The sequence below is a fragment of the Chiroxiphia lanceolata genome, chromosome Z (genome assembly GCF_009829145.1).
Source record: "Chiroxiphia lanceolata isolate bChiLan1 chromosome Z, bChiLan1.pri, whole genome shotgun sequence".
Taxonomy (NCBI): Eukaryota; Metazoa; Chordata; class Aves; order Passeriformes; family Pipridae; genus Chiroxiphia; species Chiroxiphia lanceolata.
In genome coordinates, this window is record NC_045671.1 from 55259285 (window position 1) to 55279293 (window position 20009).

The following is a 20009-nucleotide window of genomic DNA, read 5'->3' on the forward strand; positions in this document are numbered from 1 at the left end:
AGCAGTGAAACAAATTCTTCCTGAGTTCTGCCTCTGCTTTAGGCCTGAGACACACAAAGACTTGGGTTAATGTTGTATTTTCTGGCCAGGAAACAGGAAGGGTTAGGCATGTAGCAGGAACTCATACAGGAAACTGTAAATGAGAGTCAAGAAGGAAAAATAAGCGTAGGAGAAGATTATGAAAAATGAAACAAGATGCAAAAATTATGTACATTTACAGGTATCAGGATACAATACTTGAAATCTGCGTGAAGTTAATGCATGTAATTGAAATTAAAACTCCAACCATTGATAATTTTCTAAAACCTGAGCTCAGGACATAATGTCCAAACTTTATCCAATGGCCTGTAAGTATCAGAGTGGCTGGGTTTTTCAGTTACATGAGATTGGCATATTGTTATGCTAATAGAATTTTCTTCAGTAAAGCATTTCATTTGAATTAAGTACTCTGTGTCATTTGTTAAAGCAAGGCTATAATTTAAAACAGATAACTGAGTTTTCCTACATGTTAATTTGTGCTTTGAGAAAGTTTGTTATCACAGTATGTTACTGCACATACCACAAAAATTACTTCATTTCTCAAAAAATAATTAAAATGGACAAATGTTATTACACGTGAAAGGCAAGTGTGGATTCCTCAGGGATGAGGCACAGCACTCAGCAAGTGAAAACTTTGCCTTTATGGAAAGCGTAGCATTACCACACTTGGAGCCCTGTGACACTGGCACTGATCCAATGGAGACGCAGGGCAGTGGAGCCCTGCTCGGAAATCGGGCTCAGGGAAAGCACCACAGGGGTGGATCATGAAACTGGCGCCGATTAGTGAACCACGCGTACGCAATGTTCTGTTCTGCTCATCAGGGACCTTGCGGGTGTAATGCAGGTGCTGCTGCCTGGATTGTGGGATCTGCAGCCACGTACCACGCTGGCACCCGTGCAGGTGTACACGCAGAGGTGGGTGGGGGGAGTGATCTACAAGATGTGCTTGGGACTCTACATCTTCGGGTGGGGGAGGCCAACAGTCCCAGGTTACCATAACGAAGTCTTCTCACACCATGCAAACAGTATTTTAATTTCTTAAATATAAACAAGGATCTTCGTTATCTAAAAATAGTATCATTGCTATCTTTAGCCTCCTGGCAGAGTCCTCTGTCCTTTTTCACAGAGAGAGAAATTTCTGGTTTCCTGGGAATAATTGTTTTAAACAAACTTTCAATTAATAGTTGGGCGAAACAATCCTTTAAAATAAACTTTATAGTTTAAAGATGAATGAACATGTTCAGCAATGTGCCATGGAACACAGGCTTCTGCCTTTTGGACACACATCATACATTTTCTCATGCAGCTGAAGATCTGATGATTAAGTGGTGGCTTAGTTCTCCATAAAGTAAGGCAAGCGGTGGGTATTCTCATTTTATTTAAAAACTGTACCCACAACAGAACGTGCAAAAGAGAAAAACTTTTGCAAACCTTCAGGACAAGCTGAACAGCAATGGATGCATAGAATAGAGTGTGGGAACTTGTCTGCATAGGAAGTCTAATTTGACCATCATTGTGTGTCATAAACCAACTGTTGTCGGCAAGTAGAGCTAGAGAAATATTTTTTGTCTTGTTAGCTGTTGAGGCTGATTTTTTTTTTCAGATTAAATTCTAGTGTGTTTTAGAAACAAAAAAAAAATATGGGATAATAGAATTTTGACCAGATTTGGAGCTGCATTTTTTATCTCATTGCTCTAACATTTAAAATGTGTCTTTCATAATTTCTCTCGTTATCAAAGACATTATTTCTTCTATTTTCAGCACACAAAAGGAAAACAGGTTTCATCAACTGATATAGTGATTGTTCCATTACTGGTGAAATCATGCTGGGTTTTGATATTGTGTTGTGCTGGATTTTGTAGATCTGACTCAAGATGTGAGCAAGTTAGTGTTTCCAGACACTAAGTCTCACACTGAGTGCTAATAGCAAGAGGTACTGAACGTCCCAATTTCTCCTGGGTGAAAGCTAAGTGCACATAGTCCCGCACTCACAACAGCTCACTGAAGGCATTTTCAATGTCTAAATGAAGCTGCTGCTTGGAGCAGTGTGGGAAGCATGAAATTACCACTGCCTTAAAATGATCTGCAAAGTGATGCTTACTGAAAAATAAAGAAATGCATACTCTCAGCCTGTTCCAGTAAAAAAATGTATTTTTGTAAGAAGGAAGAACTAGTGATGCCATGTGTCCAGACCCAACAGAGCTGCTTGTAAAAATCAGTATTGCTTGTATTTGACTTTGTAATTTCTTTTTCTGTGAGTTGAATATTTTTGGAGATCCCATGTTCAGAGCAGATTTATCCTGTAGTCTTCCATCCCATATGACTATAATACTTCTGTATGTAATAGCCTAACATTTATGTGTGGTGCCTATAAATCAAGTACCCAAATCACACATAGTGTAATGTGGTTGCCAGTACAGACATCCCCAGTTGAATTTCAAACTCTGTGAACCAAGTTCAGAAGAATGTTTTTGAGAAGGTCCAGTAGTTGGTACTGGAAATACAGATTTATTGTCATATGATGAAATTTTACAAAACGTACAGCATCAGCAAACTTTGTTTTTCATTAAGTGAGTGGAAAACTGTCATTGATATCAGTAGGAACTGCATCAGTGTTGAGCACTTTGAAAATTTCTCAGTTAAACTTCTTTTTGATGGGGATGAGAGGAAAATAGCAGCAGGGTTGTGCAAAATTTACCATTTAAAATGGTTTGTATGTGTAAGGTGCTGCTTCAATCATTTGCTTGAAGAACTGATTAGAGAGATACATAGGACTACTAGGACTGAAGCTCAAAAGACATAAACTGAACCCATGCTTGCAAATGCAGATCACCTACTACAGCACATGAGGGCATATTAAAAAACAAGCAGGGAAAACTATTTCACCATGTTTTCTCTCCCCTTGCTTCAGTTCTACAACATTAATACTGAGAACATTTTGATTCCAACATATTTGTGGAAGAAACAGGTGGCATCTCTGCTGCCTACATGTCCCTTTACCTGATACAGTAAAGACTTGATCATCTCCCCCACTGTTTCTAGGCATGCAGTCAAAAGTCCTTAACAGCAGAAAGTCATTATGAGTACATCCTAGAGGGATTTGGGCAGCAGAGAGCACAGCAATAAATACCTACTCTTTAATTTACTTTCATATACTGCCTTTTCCTTATTTATCACATCCCTCTCAGTCAATTTAAAAAGACCGGGTTTTCACCATTAAAGAAATAATATGCAAGCTTTTTTGCAGGATTAAACATTTTGATCATTTCATTTGCAGAGCCACTAATTACCACGAGAGTACCATGGTATTTTAGCTATATGCAAACAGGCAGCTTACTCACACCAAGCATGTCTCCTGCAAGTTCTGCTGGGAATATCTTGACATTCACAGTGAATAACACACAGCAAATAACAAAAACTGCAGCCTGTAAAATCTGTGATAGCAAGCACAAATTTCTTGGGGAAAGTGTCAATGCCACTGTTATTTGGAAGATGTTGTCTTGGCAGGCAGGCCTTTATAAATATTTAAATATTTCTGTAAGAAGAACTGAAAAAGTAAGATTCATTCCTTTTTCTTTTTCCCCCTATCTGTGTTCCCAGCTCCTTGTGGTCAAAATGAAACCAGAGAAGATGGCAAAATAATCCAGTTACCTCCCTGCAAGACAGGAGCGTGGATTGTTCCCGCCATCATGGCCTGTTACCTCTTGGTAGCAAACATCCTTTTGGTGAACCTCCTCATTGCTGTTTTCAAGTGAGTGACACATTGCAAAGTATGGGCTTGGGGAGGATGCACATTGTTCACACACTGTGAAGGCTGCTGAGCTGAAGGCTTTCGCTCAGAGAGCGAAAAGTGAGGGTGAGAAGCAAAGAGGCAGTAGTTTGTCTCCAGGGAATGAGAGAAATGCCAAGTTCTTCTCATTATGCTTATTTCCAAGGACAGACACCTGATGAGAATCAGGACAAATAAGCCAAAAAAATGTAAAGTTCAGTTATGACATCATTCACTCCCAATATGGAAAACAAGAATAAAAAGATTTTATCTCAATGGATTGCTGTAAGACTCAGTGGTTGTTCACAACAGATATACACAATAACAAAATACTTTGAAAAGGCTGATGACCACCGTGCTTTGCCGAAGCACAACTTATTATTTTGTTCTGTTTCCCATTTCTGTGACAAGGAAACATTTGCCAATATTAGTGAAATGTGTCTAGTTAAGATGCTGTCATATCAACTTTGGCAAAGTACCCAAAACCATTTCAATCTGATGTTATTTTCCTCTTCTTGCCTTCTAGCAACACATTTTTTGAAGTCAAATCTATATCTAACCAAGTATGGAAGTTTCAAAGATACCAGCTAATCATGACATTCCACGAAAGACCTGTTCTCCCACCACCTCTGATCATTTTCAGCCACATGACTATGATATTCCAACACCTCTGCTGCAGATGGCGGAAGCATGAAAGTGATCCAGATGAGAGAGACTATGGATTAAGTAAGCCTTAGACAATTCACAGAGTGGACTGCCCAATGCCACTGGTAACGTGTAATGTTTGACCGGCATGAGTCCAGCACCTTGATAACCTTTTGAGCAAAAGAACAACTTTAACCAGCAAAAATCTTCCTTGAAGAATTTAGTTCCACCTGCACTGTCCAACCCTTTGTTCTCTTTGGAGTAGTAATGGGGCTGTGTGTTTCTGGAATTTTTTGGGGTGTTACCCAATTTGGTCCTTCAAATCAACGGTGTTTATTTTGCCATTACTAGAGGTCTGTTGTTGCTGGAATTCTTCTTACAGTCCATCACACTTGCAGTTTTATTTTTGAAAACACAGAGAGAACATTACTACTTTTTGAGCAAACAGCACGTACGTCCGCCCAACACACTTTTTGCCTAGATAAGATGAGAGATGGTGAAAAGAAATTTTGTATACATATTCTCTCCTTGACACTGACTTAAACTGGAGGAGTAGTTTCTCCACACACTTTAATGTGTACTCCCATAGCTATGATGGAAAACCTGTCAGATTATTTTGCTAACACTTTCTCTTTTCTTCTCTATCTAACTCTTCAAAGTAGATCTCCACCTCCCCCAGTTTACATGCCAGAGGCAGGGAGCTAAGGTTGTGCATCTCTTCCCAACATTAGTCCATGCCATAGTCCACTTCTTTACGAGGAAGGAGCAGGAGACACGTGTGGTGCTGGAGATGGAAGTACAACCAGACTGCTCTCCTCCCACTCCCATGATGCTGCCTGCAGATACCAGTTCTTGACACGTCAAACAGACTCCTGTACCCTCAGACTCCTGTCCTAGTAGTCTGCTAGTGTCATTATATTTGTTTAGACTACAGGTGGGCTTTGGCTTCCACCATGTCTCCAGGACCGGAACAGCAGCTGTGTTTAGACCCCATGCAATCCAAATGTATTCATGTTTGCTCACCATTTGCCTGCGTGTTTCTATCTCCAGAACCGTAAATAACTGAAGCCACTAATTTGGCAATTAGCAGTATCTATCTGCTTTCATATCAAAATGCCACATACATTTTGAAGCCTGCTTTTGAAAGTTTACTCCATGAATTTCACAATAAATATGCAGTTAATTTCACATGTTAGTATTTGCCAAATTCACATTTCTCAACTGTTTCCACAGAGCTTTTCATAACTGAGGATGAACTGAAAAAGGTCCATGATTTTGAAGAACAGTGCATAGAAGAATATTTTAGAGAAAAGGATGACAGATTCAATTCCTCCAACGATGAAAGAATTCGTGTGACTTCAGAAAGGTGCACTTTTTTTGTTTCTTCTCATAAATTGATCTGGAAATGTGTTTCTGTTTCCATTCTTATTTCTCCTTTCTTTTTCTTGAAAAGGGAAAAATCTGAGGTATTTTTGATAAGTCTTAACTAAAAAGTAGAGTGATAAAAGGTGGTGAAATAATTTTCTCTTTTTTTTGCTAAAGCAAATGTGTTCAAGGATAAGTTGGGTGGGGCTCTGAGGAACCTGATTTACTGGAAGGTTTCCCTGACAGAGGCAGGAACTAGATGATGTTTAAGGTCCCTTCCAACCCAAATCATTGCACGATAAGTTTGAAAAAGTTAATCTTTTAACCAGTTGTGTTAGAAAATACCTCATGTAGTGAGAGACACCACTTATTCTTGCATTTCAGTTCTTAAAGCAGAACTTAAGGTACAAGCAGTCAGAACACAATGGGAGAGTAAATTAGAGTTCCTCAACAAAAAATAATACTTTAGCTCTCACCCACTAGCCGTTCAAATGAGGAGCAAGCCTTGTTTCAGGAGGGCCTTGCTAGGTAAGCTAGTTTCATTGAGACCAGCAGCGATCTTGACATGGATTTTAAATGGAACAGGACATTTTACCTATAACAATGCACAGAGGACGAAAGTACTACCTTAATTTAGTGGAAGTTGCCAGTCTTCAAATCCATCAGTCCTAAAAACTCTGTTGGTCTGCCATGGTGCTTATATGCTTTTATAGAACACTGCCAAGCTCAGATTTTGAGGACAGAGTTTGTGTTTGATTCTTAGCACTTTTGCCAATAAATATTTTATCCTGTCAGATATTCATAAAACTTATGAACTAATGAATACTCCACTAGCTGAAAACTCCACTTTAATTTGAATAACAGAGGTCAGGTGAGTTGTCATTTTCATTGATTACACAGATATAACACTCTCCTCCTTATACTTAATCTTCTAGTGCTGCCCCTGATTCAGCTATGCCTAAACTATGCTTTCTGTAGGCAAGGAAACATGCTGTTAATTTGATTTTGAAATAAATCTATACCAGGGCAAGATTGGAAGATATAGTATCCTTTAACATCTGCATTACTGAAAACCAGAGAACTCCTAAAACATATATTTTATAAAAAGATATTAGACAGGAAGTTAGTAAGGCATGGAATGATTTCCTTGTCATGGCCAAGGAATCCGGCTTTACTGGTCTGGAAGAGATAAATGAGAGATGAAATTATAGAGGTCTATATAATTATGAGTGCAAGGAGAGGGTGAGTAGAAATTAATTGTTTGCTGTCACTCCCAGAACACTCCCAGAACAAGGTATAGGGGAGCAATAGAATAATTTAACAGCATTCCAGATTAAAAATAAATGAAAAATAGGTGATTTTTTCATGCAGTAAGTAGTGGAACAGAACAAATTCTTGAAAGTTTTTGAGGTCTAAAAGAAGCTACATTCATTCAAACAGAGACTAGACAAGTTTACAGGAAAAGTAATCCAGTAAGGACTGCTAAATACGTAGAGTTTATATTGAGCCCATAAAGTTTTTGAGCAAAAAATGCTTAGAAACTGGAGAATATAAGGAAGAAAGAATTACATATCCTTCAAAGTAAGATAGTGGGCTAAATTGGTCTGTGGTCCAACTGAGTAGTTTTTTTCTTGTGTTCTGATGGCCCAGTGGTCACAGAACTGAGCTGAAAATCATAGATGCTGGTCCAAATATCTGGGCATAACTTTCCTTTTGGTGGGAAAGGAAGGAAGAGGTATGTTTGAAGATCTGTAAATGACAAGTAGTCCAGCTGGGTCCTCCCCTACATCATGTGAATGCTCTAAGTCCTTGAAAATTAGTAAATAACAGCTGCCCTTGCACTCTGTGCTGACCCTGTTTTATAGGAAAGAGTCCTTATGTCTAATTTAAGTGAAAATCTTATAGTGCCTTGTTCCACAATAGAGCAGAAGAATCACAACCTTTCCTTGAGCATCTTCCTTTCTGATCATTGTGTTACATCTTGACCAGCACAGAGACATGTGTGATCAAAAAAGACTGCACTATTTTTCTTGATCTGGCATGAAGCCACTGAAACAATCTCTTTAGTAACATTTGTTCTGTATGGACAGGTCTCGACTCTTTCAAAGCCCATGCAAAACCTCTTGTTGATTTCAAAGGGAGCAGGGTCACATCATAAGAGTATTTGAAAAGCAAATATGCTGGCTAGAGTAGATATTATTATGTCATCTTTGGTACTCTGTGGTATCCATTAGTACAGCACTTTACAGTCTGCTATGCAATTACACTTACAGCATCCGTGTGAATGATGACATAGCTATTACCTTGATTTCAGAGCTGGCAGGCAGAAGTGCACAGAAATAGCTTTGTCTTGATAAAAGGGACTGAGCCTACAAGATCCACCCACACATAAAGAATGACAGCAGGAAGGGTCTGTGAATCTAGTGACATCTCTCTTTGGTCATGAAAGAGTTAAGTGGTGTTAGGCTCCAATGGGAATGCAGCCAGGACAACCCAACATCCTTATCCTGCAGAAACCACTGCACCTGGGAAAACTGGCTGCTCGCGTGAGCACTGCTTTACCAAAAGAGGTCAGGTAAAGTACCAATACCCTGTTACAGTCTTGGGAATTGCTATCTATGTTTTATTTAAATAAAATCATTCAGCAATCACCTATCAAAAGCCCTGTAAGTGACTTTCAGTGTCCACGGTCCTTATGGTGGTTGAAAAGGATTTTGAAGTATAAACGATGCCTTAAAAATGGACATAGTTAGACAGAGGGATTTGCGAGCCTAATTCTAGCATTCAAGTAAGAGGTCCACTTCAGAAAAGGGTGCTTTACTCCCATTAAAGAATGATTTTCATTAAATTAATAGTAAACATATGTTCAAAGGTTAAAAATAAATAAGCCAACATGAATGTCAGCAAAATTATCATCACTCAAACTGTAATCAAAAAGGCTCATAACAGGTAATATAAAATCTGAGTTCTTATCTCTTATTTTTTTCCTAGTTACTGAATATTGTCCTCATATAGTCCATGTTTGTTTCACTATTAAAAATTTTTGAGCTTCAGCAGCACACGTTGATGCATGTTTTATATGTAGTCTCCTCTTTTTCTCTTCTCATTCTGTTAGGATGGCTTGGCACCTTCTAATAAGTTGACTAAATCTTGCTGTAAGGAAAAGCATAGGTATAAAGGAGGCATCATACATGGATACTGTGAGATTTGCTAAAAGGTTTATATACTCTCCTGAGTATACATGGGGCAAAAAATCCAAAGCAAAACTCAGACATCCTTATTTTGAAATAGTATTTTAATTCAAAACTGTTCCTCAAGGAAATACAGGTCTAGCTGTCTATTCACTGAGTGAAAGTGTATTTTCCCAAGAATATGCAAAAATAGAAAAAATCACTTATTCAAAAATTTTAAGAACCAGATAATGGCTGTATTTCTCCAGAATGCATTCTCCTACATTCACAGTGTTTGGCTGATGTGATTTTATCATGTTTCTAATAGGTTTATTCTCAGATCATGATACTGTTCTGTATGATGAATGAGTACAGAACTGAACATCAAATTAATGCAAGAGAATATCACTAAAAGAAATAATATCTGTTAAAAATTCTGGAGTGGCCATATGCAATATATAACTAAAGATGACTAAATTAAACTAATAGCTTTAGGTTTGAAGGAGATCATCATCTCTCAAGCTTTCTTTTTGTGACTAAAATTATATAGTCAGAGCTCATCAAGTGTAAACATATGTATGTATTTCTCAGTTCTCTAGGCACATCTCTGGTTAACTCTGGTTTCTCATCGCAGACTGCACTACCCTTATCTTGTTACATTTCTATATAAATTTTCCCCTACTGTCAATGCAGTCACATCTATGGTCACTTCCATAGCAACCAACAGACCACACAACACAAAACCCTCTCTTCACCTTATCTGTGACAATACCACCAGGCTTGCACTCTGTGCCTCTGACAGTAGCTGATAGATCATGTTTGGGGAAGGAAGAACAAGCGCATGAATATGTACCAGCAAGGTATGACTCTAGGTTCTCCTAAGGATGCATTAGTTGTGTTCAGTAGTGTTGCAGAGCCCTCACATGAATGTAGGATGCAAAACTTGTCTCACTGTTCTGCTCATATACAAACTGACTGTGTCTGTATGAAAATTATTTCACTTGTGTACAGCTGTCAAAGCAAGAAAAAAAAAACAAAACCAAACAACCAACGTCAAAACCAGATTATCCAGTTAGCTTCACAGAACATTATAAATGCATTCCAGTTCTTGGTAACTGTTGCTGCAGTCAGAGGGGGGGTTTTTTGTTGTGATCTGAGCATTCTCCACTAAAATCCAGAGGTTTCTCAAATTGCTTCTTATGTGTCACAGCCCTAAAATTTTATCTGTTCATCATCTTGGAGCAGTTGTTATAGAATCTGAATGTGGGGTGAAGGACTCAATTATTGGCTGATAAATATTTCAAAAGTATATTTGCTTTCATAAAATAGCTGTTCAGATAAGTAATAGCATGAGGGAAAATTCAACTGCTTCCCATATAAACTGCTCTCACTATGGAATTATATCCTGTACTTGTAATAACATTAATCTGGTTTGTTGGAGAAGCTGGTAGAACTAGAAACAGACTGGTGTCTAAATCATAATGAGAAGAATGAGATACCTTGAAGCTATCAGTTGATTTCTGAGCAATGATTACCTGACCATTCATCTGTTGAAGTCTGATGATGGCAATACAGTTACTGCTGTTTGATTTGCTGTACTTGTGCTTTCCAAACTCACAAACTTCAACAGAAAAAGCCTGTATCTCACAGGAATGTGCAACTTGCTGTAGAGAGCGGAGTCACACTCTTACCTGTCCTCTCTTGTGTGGGCAGGTTTCTGTTGGTCATCACCCCAACGTAGTCAGATTTCAGTGTTCACCAGCAAAAGTTGTGAGCATTACGTAACAGGGCATTAATGCTGCACAATAGTCATTCATTGCTAAAATCAGTTTTCCTTCTGGGCAAATAAGAGACTTTATGGTGTTGTCAGTATCGGATCACTTGCCCTGTTGAAAAATTAACTAGCAGTAGTAGAAGATTATATTTATACGACCACAAATCCTGGCAATGATTTGTGTGCCTATCAACAGACAGTGTGCCTATTAACATTTGAGCACAAATTGCTCTAACAGGCAGAGTGTAAGAGACTTGTGAAGAGAAAACCGTGGAAATTGTGCCATTTGGTATTTGTTGCTTCTCTCTTTATTTTCCAATGTCTACAGCAATGTGGAAAACCAGAATTGTAATCTATCAATCAAAGATAACTACATAAATTTGTGGCTTTTAGTACTTTTTTGGCAGATAGTGGAAGTCCCAGTCTGCCATAGGGACTACAACCAGAGAAAAATAATTATGCAAAGAAAATTCATATGTGCTAAAGGAATTTCATTGTTTAAAATTGTCAGACTCCACATAAATCCTTCACTTGCGGCATTTTAGAAGCCAGAGAATTGAAATGGTTGAAGGCCATTGGCATAGATTAGTACACAATTCACCTAAAGTTGAAAACATTTTAAAATGAGGCAGATCAACAATGTAGAAAAGATATACTGAAGTTTAAATTAAATTAAATTACATATATTGAATCTTACATTCAATTACCTCTTACTTTTTTAACCTAATTTTTTATATATATATTAAGAGAGCAGCTAAAAAATTGCTTTAAAATCCATCATTTCGATCCCTAAGCTATTACCAGAGACTACCCAAAGCACTATCACAGTAATGGAGCAATCTTAGTATGTGTGTGTCCTGTTGTAGGTGGTATTTGCTTTGATCAGTGTTCTCTTCCTGCAGTTTTCATGCATATTTAACTTGATATAATCTATATTCAATAAAATAACTGATATATTTTTTCTATAAATCTGAGCTAAAAATGAATCAGCAAACAAAGAAACTATCTGCTTAGGTCCACATTGCACTAGCTGGTGTAAATCTGGGGCAAATACCAGAAAAAAAATATTATGTTAGCCACCTTCTATGGCATATTGCCTGTTTTCCTTACTTCATTTAGTTCTGCAGTTAGCTGCAGTGGTCCTGCCTGTGGCACAACTGGAGACGTGTCATCTGCTATAAATATTATTCATTCATAACAACCTAAGTAGAAGCTGTGACAGAAGAGAGGCAGTAATTCATGGTAACATTTATGTAATATGTCCTGTCCCTAGGATAAGTCACACCCAATCCCCCTCTCTGCATTATGCAGCAAGTGTCACTTGTTTAACCCACTGGAGCAGGTTCCCGAGCAGGTATTTGTTTGTGGAACTTCTAGCAGGGTTTTGAAGCAGATGAGGTGGTGTAGATTGCCTTGGGGTTTTGAGACCTCTTCATTGCCAAAAATTTTGGTGACCTATTAACTGAACATCACTGCTTTGTAGAAATTAACCTGTTTAATTCTTCCCTTTTTAAGGGTAGAGAATATGGCCATGCGACTAGAAGAAGTAAATGAGCGAGAGCACTGCATGAAGGCTTCTCTGCAGACCGTTGACATCAGGCTTGCTCAGCTGGAAGACATGATGGGACGGATGGTGACTGCCTTAGAAAAAATGACTGGCATAGAGAGAGGTGAGACAACTAAGATACGATCCAGGACCTCATCCGACTGCACGGATGCAGCCTACATCGTGAGACAGAGTAGCTTCAACAGTCAGGAAGGAAACGCTTACAAGCTTCAGGAGAGCATAGATCCCACAGGAGAGGAATCCATGTCCCCAACATCGCCTACGATCACACCCCGCATGCGAAGCCACTCTTTCTATGCAACAAATATGAAGGACAAGTGTGGGTTGGAAAAGCTGGAAAGCATTTTTAAGGAAAGATCTCCAAGCCTGCATCGGGCAATCAGTTCCCACTCAATAGCAAAAGAAGGAAAGACGCCGTTAGCCCCTACGAGCACTTTGTCAATTGCCCCAGACTCCAGAAGACCTTCATCTTGTATAGACATCTATGTTTCTGCCATGGATGAGATGCATTCTGACACAGAACCTCTCGAGAGCTCCATAAATATTCTTGGTCCCGGAGATGCAGCTCTGCAGGCTCACATAGCCTCTTCCCTTTTAGCTAGCAGTGCATACATTAGCAGTACACCTGCTGAAAAAATTTCTGGCAGGAGTCTTGATTATGAGGAAACCTCTGGAATAGAAACAAGGGTGTTTTCTTCAGACTACTCACAAATCACTGACTGTCAAATCCCCTGGGATTCAGACCCTCCCTTGTATCACACTTTAGAGCGATCTAAAAGCAGTCGTTACCTGGCTACAACTCCATTTATACTGGAGGAAACACCCATTGTGAAATCTCACAGCTTTATGTTCTCTCCATCTCGGAGCTACTTCAGCAGCCTTGGAGTCCCAGTCAAAACAGCAGAGTACACAAGTATTACAGATTGTATAGACACGAGGTGTGTGAGTGCTCCCCAGGCCATCGCGGAGAGGGCCAGTTTCCCAGGAAGTCTTGGGGGCAAAGTGGAAGACTTGGGATGCTGCCACCCAGAGAGAGAAGCTGAACTAAGCCACCCAAGCTCTGATCATGAAGACATTGAGGCCAAAGAAAAGAAGGGAATCCCTTTATCTCCTCAAGACAGCAATGCTGCAAGAACTCTGGCCAACAGCATCCCACTTCCAAAAATAGAGCGAGCCAACAGCTACTCTGCAGAGGAGTCCAACATGTTGTACGCTCAGCACACACGGAAGAGCTACTCTATCAGTGACAAACTCGACAGGCAGCGAAACGCAACAGGCCTGCGGAACCCCTTTGAGAGGAGTAAGTCCTCCAGGCCAGAGAGCAGAGGGGACAACCTGTCCATGAGGAGACTGTCAAGAACAGGAGCCTTCTGCAGCTTTGAAAGCAAACACAGCTAGGCTTAGACAAAGCTCAACAGCAGTCAAAGGGTCATCTGTTCTGCAGTCCATTTTCTCAGCAGAATTAAAACCAAAAACCTTCACGTTACCAAATGTCAACTCCAGTTGGCATTAGCCACTGGTCAAGGGAGCACATTGTCAATCTCAGTATCGCCCACAGAGGTACCGCATTTTGACCCAGTTGACATTTGCACTTAAGGAAAAAGGAAGGGATGAAAGCTTTTCAAAGACTTCAGTAAACAAGAGGAATAACAATCCCCCTTTTTGAAGTCAGAAGAAATAGATTAAGAGGTATAAATAAATTAATAAATATCTGCCTTTTATTAGAAGGCATCCTAAAATCTTTGATCATTATTCAAGTTTTTAAGATGCAGAAATTAACTGGCAAAAAGAGATGTACAGTTTAAATGTTCTAAGCTTCAATCACAACCTCTTTTTCATCTATTTCACCATTGTGATGACTGATGAAAAGCATTTGTTATTTCTGTAGGAACTGGCAGCAAACAAGACTCCCAAGTCCCTTGCATCCCACACTTGTGGAAATGAAGAAAGGTGAACATGACAACCATAATGTTCACTTGTCTCCTTTTATATCAACTTCTAGTGCCACAGAAAGTTTGTATTTTGAAGAGCAGAAAGGGAAATGAAATGCCTTTTGTACTGCAACTTAAACAGAAGGAGAATTTATGCTAAAATATCAGGTGATTTCCTGTATAAAACAAGCATTCTAGATTCTAGCACAGCTGAGCAAGCTCAGGATGAATGTAATTAAGTGGAATAGTATATATTTATTTTTTTACCACATGTTGTCTCACTAAATCAAAGGATGTAATGGAACAGTAAAAAGAGGGTTATCAGAGCAGAGCATGGTAATATTGTCAGGTTCTTACTGCTCCGTTTAATTATGTACACAAATTGGGGAGATTTATGCACCACACTGCTATCGGGTTCTTCTTGCTGTTCCATTTGAGCTGCCAACTTTTCACATCATTCCCTCAACTAAAAATATACACCTTTTTTTTTTCATGTGTACATAGCTGTATTTGAACATTTCAAAGTATACAAGAATTATCAAGCAATCTGAATCCAGATTCATGTAATTAGACTGAAGTTGCTTAAAGGAAAATGTTTTTGTCAGAGGACTGGAAAACACTAAAATTTCTATATGCTTCTAAGGTAAGTTAAAGAACCAAAGTGAAACTGCAAGTGTCTGCAAAGAGCAAAAGCCATCAGTTGTGACTAGGCTTCCACCGTTCAGCAGCTTATGACACAATGAGCATTTTTTGTAGGAGGAAGTGTGTATGAATGGTAGTGCAGTGATGGGTTTTGGTTGAAGACAGTTGTAACTCCACTGAGCTGACCCAAGGGTCCACAATGTCAACCAGACTTTCAAACTTCTCATGAGAAGGTGTCCCAGGTCACAGGTGGAAGGGTATGCAGAAGATTGGAAAAGGGTAGAGAAGCATAAACTGCAACTGGATCAAAATTTCACATACTTTTGAAGGTGAAACATTTAAGCTTTTAAAGAGTTGAAGCTAGTGCTATTAAAAATTAAAATATCTGTACAATTACCAACAGCTGTGTAGAACCAGCTCCTTTTTGTTATTAAAAATGAACACATGAGTGGGGTACATACTTCCCATTATTTAAATGGGAATTATCTTTCAAAGGCACCTTTGAGAACGCAGGCTGACGTTTTCTCACCGAGTCCTCACACTGGGAGACTCTGAGCACCATCTGAAAGCTAAGTCTGAAAGGCAACAAATCCAGACAGAAAATAATCATCAGCCTCAGGAAAAGAGGCAAAGAAGGTGAAAACATTTAGTTAACAAGTCACTGCGTTGGAAAGTTCAGGAAACAAAGAAATGCAGCAAGGGGATGTTAAGAACAGTGTTTCATACTTCCTGCATCAGTGTGTTCCTTGCTTTCTTCTATTTGTTCAGGCTTTCAATGAGCTAAACTCCACCAAGACAGTGTGTTTATGCAATTGCCTTTCAGCCCATGTGCAGCATTACAGTCACATGGCAATACCAAGAAAGGTCAGAAACCTTTCTGTGCATTATGAAGCATGCTTGTGGCAGGCTGATTGTTGAACAATAGCAAAATGCCCAAGGGCAAAGGAACTTGTATTTAACAATATGCTTCAAATGTGCCAACTTCTGTTAGCAGCCTTTTCCTAAGGCTTCTCCAAATATATCTATCCTTGGTGAGTAGAGGGGGATATTCTCACTTTGTTTTCTTTTGTTACTTTTATGAATGTCTGCTAAAACTATTGTGGACTCTTTCATTTTCACCGTATTACTGGCCTACTCTAGAGGAATTTCAGATTCATTTCAAATTCCTTATCAGTGCTTAGTGAATTAGTTCAAGGCATTGGGTTCTCCTCTGGAGTAGATTTCATCGCTTAGTTTGTCAGGGTAAAGGAATTTGCCAAACCTAGAAGCTGTATAAATGTTTAGGATACAGCACCTTATTGATCTGGAGCACACATTCCGGGTAAAATGAAACAGGACACTTTATTTACCTCTTAAAATTTGCCATTATGTATAAAATGTAAATTCAGATGTTGAAAGTGTGATTGCAAGATGTCAGAACACCACTGTTCCTGAATGTTTCTCATTTATTCTATGATGTGGTTTCTACAGAATATATATTATGATGGATGTTAGATTATTTTGTTTTCACCTGCTTTTACACATTGTATCAAACTGCTCCTTTTTGAATTTGATGCTAAAACACCTATTCCTTGCAGTGGGACCAGACTTCCCATTCCTAATATTATGACCATTTAGTGAGAGTGGAAGTCTTATCATCCATCATCGTGTAGCTATAGCATGTGCCATATGACATATTCTGTATCAAAGGATAACTTATAAAGTAGACACATATATAGTTGTGACATGTGGTAATATTAGTGAACGTTACAGGACAGTTTTAATATTGCATTATATGGTCTTGTTGTAAATCTGTAACATTCAATAAAATAGCACATGTTGCATCAAGCATTAAGTTCCACTATCCAATTATTAGCTTACATATGGAATATGCATTTCTTGTCACAATGTGTAAGTTTGGTATGTTTCACACATTTCTTTGTATAGCTCCACTTAAATGTCTGTATGAGCTGATGTATAAACAGCTGCTGTGGGCCATGACAGATGAGTTGTGATGGTGTGAAAGATGAACTGGCATGTTATGCAAAAGATTATAAGATAAATGAACTTTAATAATATTTTGAAACTCAGTTGAGCTTAGCTGTTTGTTTACATATACTGGTTGACTGAGGAAGCTGTGTGCAGTATTTTATAAATATTTTCCTATAATAATCTGTTCTATTGTTTCTGGTTTAAGTGATTCTATTCTACAGTTGGGGTATACACTTGTCCTAGGTATTGTATTATAGCACAATATTCTTTCACAATAACAGTGTGATATGACTGAAGTAGTTTCTCTTTCTTACAGTCCAGTCTTTTTTTGTGTCAAAGAAAATGCATGCATTGTTCCATGAGTTTCTTTGGACTACTAGGAGACTTAACATTTTACTATTGCCTGCCTGTAAAGATGAATCCAGTTAGGAATGAATTCAAACTTTTGGATGTTTACATTATTTCCATTATGTTTGATCTTTAGCAAAGTAAGTGATTTTTTTATTATTTTTAAATGACAATTGTATTTTATGAAATTTGAATACTCAATACAAAATGCGAACCTACAGCAGTGCTCAGACATTTGGCTCTCTCTTTTTTGGAAGAGATAAGGTGCTACATTATTGTTCTTAGCACAAGTGCCAGTTAACAAATGGCAGTGAGGGGATAATTTGAAAATATAATAAAAAACCAAAACATACATTCATCTACGTACGGAAATCCCTCTGGGTTCCAGACATAGATTAATTTTTTTCTTTAATTTTCCATTTATAGATTTTTTGGTAAAAAAAAAAGAAAAACAACAAAACTGATTTGTACCTTTTGTGGAATGGATAGCCTTTTGTCAGGGGATAAATATCTTAGTTAGGTATATTTTTTGTATGAGAAGAAAATGATTTGTTTCTTAGAAACTGTCAGTGCATGGAAAATGCAACTACATGAATAACTGCTCAAAAAAATGTGCTGGTAGCAGCACACAGCCTTAGTCCAATGACTGCAGTCAGAGCAAACAAGTATCTGTCCTGAGAGCATTAGTTATCAAAGGTATTAGACTGAACCAGTGAAACAAAATGCTCTGTAAACTCGTGGTGCAGATTTTCAAAACAAGCATAAATGTCTTGTTATGTTGCTCAGGTTAAACATTTAAGAGGATCTGATAATCTGATAATTTCACCAGAAGGGAAAATGTGAGCTGGTCATTCCTGGATTTCCTTGGGAATGCTTAAGTAGTTGTGATGTCTCTCCCCTGCTTAAAAATGATAATATATTTGCATTTTTGCACAATATGCATAACTGTTTTAAGAAAGGCCACATTTTCAGTTCTGCTGAAAGATAGTAGGTATAGATCATCTTCTTCAAAAGATATGGGAAAGATTCCTAGCATGGATTTTTCCTTCAGCCACCTCAAATGAAAACACAGTCCCAGCTGGGATGAAGTAAAGTATTGGGGGTGTCTGCTCACCTACTGAAGCCCTTCATTACTGTAGGTGGTATTCACTGTCCTTGCCACACATTGGCACAAAAGCAGTAGTATTGAATGCAGAGGGACTTTGTTTCTGCGCCCCAATGAGAGTTACCCTGCTTTATAGCCAGTCATACGGTGAACACTACAGGTCACACAGGTTTCTCTTCTCCAAGACTGACTACAAACTATGGTCTTACTGATGCTGGTGCAAATCTGCAGAAAATCCACTGATTTGAATGGCATACTCTGACTTTTGTCAGGAGATGGATTTATTCTGCATTTCTAACTCTATATTACTTTGAGCCATAGCATGGGTTACACTAAATTATCTTCAAGCTGGAAGCCTAATGACAGAGCCTTTGAGCCAGACTGGTTGTGAAACAGTCTCTGACCTTTTAATTCCTGCTGTATGCTTTCAGATCTGTCGTAGAGCCACACAATACTTATTTCAAAGAGCTATTAGGAAAAAACATTTGATTATTAAATTGCTGCTGTTTCTGCTGCAGGGAAGTGATAACTCTTGTTTATTTTAGTATTTGGGAGGGAGGGGGAAGGGACAGAAGAGGGAATTGGATGTGAAATACAGTTTTATGCCTGTACAAGAGTAAATTGTATTAAAGTTATATCCTTTTTCCACCGCTGCAATTGTTGTACATGAGGAGAGTCTATTTGCTGCTACTGCTGTCTGGAACAGTGTTTGCAATATACTATACTCATAGCTATTTAATCGTTTATTATTTGGGCTATCATTTTTAAGTGTATAACAATCATTTATAAAGGGATAAAAATTATTAAAATGTCATTTTAAAAAAATTCCTACTAATACAAAGCTTTTCAAGTATGATTTGTCTAAATGTACATAACTAGGGAAAATGGTCCTTTCCAAAGGTCTACTGGATTCACAATGCACTTTTAGACTGTGTTTAGATGCGTAATAAAGAGCAGAAGTTGGCAATTACTACAGTAGAACTTTCTGAAATTTCTGTAACAATTGTTTTGCAATAAAAAAAGAGATGTAGATAAAAACATCTGTTCTTACTGGAGCATTTATTTACGGTCATTTACTTTCAAAGTAATAAAGCAATGATGTAATGGCAGCTGCTTTTCTCTAAGATCTCTCACTGCTTTAGTTCTAACCTTACAGCTTTAAAGAAAACCAAAGCATTTACTCTACTGTGCACAGGGATTCTGAATGCAGTAAGTTATTTTCACCTCTGAGATCAGGTTTCATTCATGTGTCCCTTATTCTGGCCAATATGAGAACCAAGATGTACTTCTCAGTGTGTTTATTTAAAAGGAAGAAATGGTTTCTTTTCTTTGTAGATACCATTTCAGAAAAGGGGGAACATAAGCATTAATTGCAGATCTTCTTTAAATTCTTTAAATTAAATTTATTAAATTTAAAGGAGTATACAAAGGAGTATACAAAGAAGCATACTCCTTTGTATGACAGATGGATGGTATCACTGGCTCTTGTAGCTAAAGAAGGTTTTTTAAAACCAGAGGGCACCAAGTAATCCACTACCTGTATCCTCCTCTGAACTGATAACTGACCTTGCTCAAGAATGAAATCATTGTTTCTCTCCTCATGCAGCTACAACCAGCCCTGATACTTCCTCACAAAAATACTGAAAAAAACATTACTGACACAAAATCTGCCACGTTCAGAAC

The 20009-nt window shown here is 38.2% G+C and overlaps 1 protein-coding gene across 6 annotated transcripts in view; it reads left to right on the forward strand.

Annotated features, from left to right (window-relative positions):
* Positions 1 to 19364, forward strand: part of TRPM3 (transient receptor potential cation channel subfamily M member 3) — a 418794-nt gene extending 399430 nt beyond the window's left edge. For 3 of the 6 annotated variants that reach the window (XM_032674617.1, XM_032674614.1, XM_032674616.1), the window contains 4 exons: positions 3640 to 3790; positions 4335 to 4534; positions 5687 to 5819; positions 12278 to 19364. In XM_032674617.1, the coding sequence (XP_032530508.1) occupies positions 3640 to 3790; positions 4335 to 4534; positions 5687 to 5819; positions 12278 to 13727 (1934 nt within the window). In that variant the 3' untranslated portion in view covers positions 13728 to 19364. The remainder of the gene's footprint in view (positions 1 to 3639; positions 3791 to 4334; positions 4535 to 5686; positions 5820 to 12277) is intronic. The other 3 variants (XM_032674615.1, XM_032674618.1, XM_032674619.1) reach the window with 1 other exon arrangement.
* Positions 19365 to 20009: the final 645 nt, after the last annotated feature.